This window comes from Rhinoraja longicauda, chromosome 2 (assembly GCF_053455715.1).
Source record: "Rhinoraja longicauda isolate Sanriku21f chromosome 2, sRhiLon1.1, whole genome shotgun sequence".
In the NCBI taxonomy this organism is placed as follows: Eukaryota; Metazoa; Chordata; class Chondrichthyes; order Rajiformes; family Arhynchobatidae; genus Rhinoraja; species Rhinoraja longicauda.
The window spans coordinates 96,306,165-96,312,164 of NC_135954.1; the positions used below are offsets into that span (position 1 = coordinate 96,306,165).

Genomic DNA, 6,000 nt, shown 5'->3' on the forward strand with positions numbered 1-6,000 from the left:
GCCAGCCTCTGACCACCACAGAGGGCCAGCCTCTGATCACCAGTGCCAGCCTCTGAGCACCACAGTGCCAGCTTCTGAGCACCACCGAGTGCCAGCCTCTGAGCACCACAGTGCCAGCCTCTGACCACCACAGAGGGCCAGCCTCTGATCACCAGTGCCAGCCTCTGAGCACCACAGTGCCAGCTTCTGAGCACCACAGAGTGCCAGCCTCTGAGCACCACACAGTGCCAGCCTCTGAGCACCACAGAGTGCAGCCACTGAGCACCACAGTGCCAGCCTCTCAGCACCACAGTGCCAGCCTCTCATCACCACAGTGCTAGTCTCTGGGCACCACACAGTGCCAGCCTCTGGGTACCACACAGTGCCAGCCTCTGAGCACCCCTTCTTGATGCTCAGAGGCTGGCACTCTAGGGTGCCAGCCTCTGGGCACCACAGAGTGCAGCCACTGAGCACCACAGTGCCAGCCTCTCAGCACCACAGTGCTGGTCTCTGGGCACCACACAGTGCCAGCCTCTGGGTACCACACAGTGCCAGCCTCTGAGCACCCCTTCTTGATGCTCAGAGGCTGGCACTCTAGGGTGCCAGCCTCTGGGCACCACAGAGTGCAGCCACTGAGCACCACAGTGCCAGCTTCTCAGCACCACAGTGCCAGCCTCTGGGCACCACACAGTGCCAGCCTCTGAGCACCCCAGTGCCAGCCTCTGAGCACCCCACAGTGTCAGCCTCTGAGCACCACAGTGCCAGTCCCTGAGCATCAGAGGGCCACCCTCTGAGCACCACAGTGCGAGCCTTTGAGCACCACAGTGCCAGCCTCTGATCACCAGTGCCAGCCTGAGCACCCCACAGTGCCAGCCTCTGAGCACCACACAGTGCCAGCCTCTGAGCACCACACAGTGCCAGCCTCTGAGCACCACACAGTGCCAGCCTCTGAGCACCACACAGTGCCAGCCTCTGAGCACCACACAGTGCCAGCCTCTGAGCACCACAGAGTGCAGCCACTGAGCACCACAGTGCCAGCCTCTCAGCACCACAGTGCCAGCCTCTCAGCACCACAGTGCTAGTCTCTGGGCACCACACAGTGCCAGCCTCTGGGCACCACACAGTGCCAGCCACTGAGCACCACACAGTGCCAACCTCTATCATAAACTGCCAGCCACTGAGCACCACAGAGTGCAGCCAGACTGAGCATCAAGAAGCTGCCTGCCTGTGTGTTGCTCGATCACCATGTGGCAGGAAGTGCAAAGCCCAGCACATCCCGCTCCCGGGGCTTGAGAGTGAATAGCCCACTATTTGGCAAAGAGGAAAAACTAAAATAAATGATAGCAGGAGGTAGCGAGCAACGACCTGACCCTCAACGTCCCCAGGGCAGGGCATGGCATGGGGCTCTGCAGCTGTTGCCCCCCCCCCCCCCCCGGGCCTGGGCGAACCCCAGCTGCAGGGCAGGGCTCGGGCCCACACACAGGGCCCTGGCTGAGCCGGGGCTGTGGGTAGTGGGTGGGAGGGGGAGGGAAGGAGGGTGATGGGGGCGAGGATCGGCATCCCTTCCCTCCACCATCCCTCCCCCTCTCTCTCCCCCTCACTCTCTCTCTCCCCAAAACAACACCCGAGGGTCGATATCTCCCTCCCCCTTCTTCCCCTTTCTCTCTCTCTCTCTCCCTCTCTTTCTCCCCCTCCCTCCCTCCCTCACTCTCCCCTCTTCCCCTCTCTTTCTCTCTCTCCCTCCCCCTTTCTCCTTCTCTCTCTCTCCCCTTCTCTCCTCTCTTCCTCTCTCTCTCCCCTCCTCCTCTCTCTCTCTCTCTCTCTCTCTCTCTCTCTCTCTCTCTCTCCCCCCTCCTCTCTCCCCTCTCTCTCTCTCTCTCTCTCTCCCCCCTCACCCCTCTCCCCCCCCCTCACCTCTCCCCCCACCCCTCTCTCTCTCTCTCTCTCTCTCTCTCTCTCTCCCCTCACCCCTCTCCCCCCCTCACCTCTCCCCCCCCCTCACCTCTCCCCCCACCCCTCTCTCTCTCTCTCTCTCTCTCTCCCCTCACCTCTCCCCCCCCCTCTCTCTCTCTCTCTCTCTCTCCCCCCTCACCTCTCCCCCCACCCCTCTCTCTCTCTCTCTCTCTCTCTCTCTCTCTCTCTCCCCTCACCTCTCTCCCCTCACCTCTCTCTCTCTCCCCCCTCACCCCCCACCCCTCTCTCTCTCTCCCCCCTCACCCCTCTCCCCCCCCTCACCTCTCCCCCCCTCTCTCCCCCCCCCCCCTCACCTCTCCCCCCCTCTCTCTCCCCCCCCCTCTCTCTCTCCCCAAAACAACAACTCACCCGAGGGTCGAGATCTCCCACCGCGAAGAACTTCAGGTCTTTGAAGAGCGGCTCGTCGGCCGGCTGCCCCTGTTGTGTGGGACGCGGCGCCTCGGCCATGGACGGGCGTGAGTGAGTGGGTGAGTGAGTGAGTGTGCGGCCTCCCTCCCTACCTCCAGCCCGGGCCTCAGGCTGCACCACCCGCCCGCCCGACACTCGCTCCCGCCCCCAGCCCCCAGCCCCTTCCCTCCCTCACCCCGCCCCGCTGCTGCCTGCTCGCTCCCTCCCGCCCAAAGGCCGCGCCGACCCTCCCCCCCCCCCCCCCCCCCTCGCAAAGATCACTCTGGTATCTCCGCCCGGGACACCAGGTGGCTGCAGAGGGGGATGGAAGGAAAGAAAATGGGATGAAGCCCACCAATGTATCCACTCCTTCCCACCAAACACTGACTGACACACACACACCCCTCTCTCTATATCTATCTCCCTCTCTATCTATATATATATATCTCTATCTGTCTCCCTCTCTCTATGTCTCTACACTGGAATTTAGAAGGATGAGGGGGGATCTTATTGAAACATATAAGATAATTAGGGGATTGGACACATTAGAGGCAGATAACATGTTCCCAATGTTGGGGGAGTCCAGAACAAGGGGCCACAGTTTGAGAATAAGGGGTAGGCCATTTAGAACGGAGATGAGGAAGAACTTTTTCAGTCAGAGGGTGGTGAAGGTGTGGAATTCTCTGCCTCAGAAGGCAGTGGAGGCCAGTTCGTTGGATGCTTTCAAGAGAGAGCTGGATAGAGCTCTTAAGGATAGCGGAGTGAGGGGGTATGGGGAGAAGGCAGGAACGGGGTACTGATTGATAGTGATCAGCCATGATCGCATTGAATGGCGGTGCTGGCTCGAAGGGCTGAATGGCCTACTCCTGCACCTATTGTCTATTGTCTATTGTCTATATCTCTATCTGTCTATCTCTTCTGCCTGCCTCTCTCTTTCTGCCTGCCTCTCTCTCTTTCTGCCTGCCTCTCTCTCTCTCCCTGCCTCTCTCTCTCTCCCTGCCTCTCTCTCTCCCTGCCTCTCTCTCTCTCTGCCTGTCTCTCTCTCTCTTCTCTCTGTCTCTCTCTCTCTTCTGTCTGTCTCTCTCTCTCTCTGCCTGTCTCTCTGTCTCTTCTCTCTGTCTCTCTCTCTCTCTCTGTCTGTCTGTCTCTGTCTGTCTCTCTATCTCTCTCTGTCTGTCTCTGTCTCTCACTATCTCTGTCTGTCTATCTATCTCTGTCTGTCTCTGTCTCTATCTATCTCTGTCTGTCTCTGTCTCTATCTATCTCTGTCTCTCTCTCTATGTCTCTATCTGTCTCTCTGTCTCTCTGTCTCTCTCTCTGTCTCTGTGTCTCTCTCTCTGTCTCTGTGTCTCTCTCTCTCTCTCTCTGTGTCTCTCTCTCTCTGTGTCTCTCTCTGTGTCTCTCTCTCTCTCTCTGTCTCTGTGTCTCTCTCTCTATCTCTCTCTCTCTCTCTCAATCTCCAGTTTGCACATCTGTGTCCCCCACCACCTCCTCCACTAAAACCTCCCCACCCCCCGGGTGATGAGTCTGGCTGCAAATTAAGCGGGAAAAGGTTGTTGGTGGGGTTTTTTATGGTTTATTTTGTATTTGCTGTGTTTTTTGCGAGTTTTTAAAAATCATTTGTTTTGTATTTGCTGTGCTTGTGCGTGTTTTCCGTCCCAGTGCAGTGCCTGCTGCGACTTATTTCGATACAGTTGTTGAGGCTGCTGTGTATGCTCGCTGTATATGTGTTTAATATTTATTTAGGTGCATTTGCTGTGCGCGTTATATTTATGCAATCTCTTTGTAGATGTGTTGGGGATTTATTTAGTTGCATTTGTGGTGTATAGGTGTATGCTATCTACCTGTGGGGTTCAGATGTATCTGGCGTGTTGTGTTCGTATATGCTCGCTCTATGTGTTTGTGATGTATTTGCTATGTTTGTGCATTTTGTATGTACATGTGTTGTGAATTATTTGCATTTGTTTTACGTGCTGTAATTGTGTATGCTCTCTGTACACAAGGACACAACACGCTGCTGGAGTAGCTCGGTGGATCAGGCAACATTTGAGACACTTCTTCAGACTGAACTGAAGAAGGGGTTCGACCTGAAACATCACCTGTCAATGTTTTCCAGAGATGCCTGACCCGCCGAGTTACTCCGGCACTTTGAGTCCTTTTGTTTCTTAACCAGCTTCTGCAGTTCTTTGTTTCTACTCTGTACATGTGCCCGCGATTTATTTAGCTGAATTTGTTGTGCGTGTTATAGTCGTGCATACTTTCTAAACGTGCTTGGGATTTATTTACTTGTTGTGCATACTGTATTTGTAATATGCTCGCTCAACAAATGTTTGGGATTTATTTCAATGTACTTGTTCTGTGTATAACTGATTGGAATTTGATCACATGCCTAACTTTTAGCAACATTGCATGTATTCTCTGACCTACATTTGAAGGACACGAGTACATTTATTCTTGTGTAATAAATATATAGGCATGGCAAATATATGATATACATATTGAAATTTCCTGATGTGTGTGCATGTTTGAGGAGCAAGGATTTGGATTGACACTTCAAGTGTATTCATGTACAAAAAAACTTGCTGACTTTTTGAACTCTGGATATGTTTAAAAGGGAAAGGCCATTTAAAATAGAAACCTATCAACTCAACCCAAAACGTCACCCATTCCTTCTAGTCTGAAGAAGGGTTTTGACCCAAAACATCACCCATTCCCTCTTTCCAGAGATGCTGCCTGTCTCGCTGAGTTACTCCAGCATTTTGTGTCTATCATCAGTTTAAGCCAGCATCTGCAGTTTCTTCCTACACATAAACACTATCTATACAAAGAGAGGATAGCTAGCAGATGATTGTCAACATTTGTACTATTTTGCTTTAATAAATACACAACATTAAATTAACTCATTCTTAATTTGATTGTTGTAGTCGCAAATTTTCTTTGAAATGAATGAAAAAGTTTTCTCACCAGGTTTAGCCTGGTAAGGATATCTGTAGTTATCATGATCTTGCAGCACAGGACGTGGCCATTTGACCTGGCCTGTCTTAGATAGTACCAAATAGGATAATCCTATGGGTCCCTTTGTCCTGTTCTCTGTTTTACATGTATGCTCTGACACACAAGCATGTAAATAAATCCCAGACACAGGTACATAGAGCATACACAATAGCCCTCAATCCCGGTTAAGTATCTGTTGCATCCGCCTTTAGACCTGATTCATTCCCTTTTAACTCATAGACATAAACTACAAATCATATTCGCTGTGTTTAAATAAACGTTGCTCCTTATAACTTCCAAACACATCCTTTGCAAAAATGTAACATCTGCGCCCCATATCATTGAACCATTTGCTCAGAGGGACTACTTCCTTCTATCAATATCTTGCTTTAGCATAAACAAATAGGAGTGGGAGGAAATACAAGATTCTGGAATCTTGAGCAAAAAAGGAGGTAATTTGCGCCATCATATGTACTCTGTGTTTTAATGAGAGGGTGGCACAGCGGTAGAGTTGCTGTCTTGCAGCGCCAGAGACCTGTGTTCGATCCTGACTACAGGTGCTCTCTGTATGGAGTTTGTACGTTCTCCCTGTGACTGCGTGGGTTTTCTCCAGGTGATCCGGTTTCGTTCCATACCAAATTGTCACCAGCTGTTCTACTACTTGTA

The 6,000-nt window shown here is 52.2% G+C and overlaps 1 protein-coding gene across 1 annotated transcript in view; it reads right to left on the bottom strand.

Annotated features, from left to right (window-relative positions):
- paxip1 (PAX interacting (with transcription-activation domain) protein 1) overlaps window positions 1-2,466 on the bottom strand; it is a 113,380-nt gene extending 110,914 nt beyond the window's left edge. The window contains exon 1 of the mRNA XM_078424721.1: window positions 2,302-2,466. Within this exon, the coding sequence (XP_078280847.1) occupies window positions 2,302-2,400 (99 nt within the window). The 5' untranslated portion in view covers window positions 2,401-2,466. The remainder of the gene's footprint in view (window positions 1-2,301) is intronic.
- Between the last annotated feature and the right edge of the window lie 3,534 nt (window positions 2,467-6,000).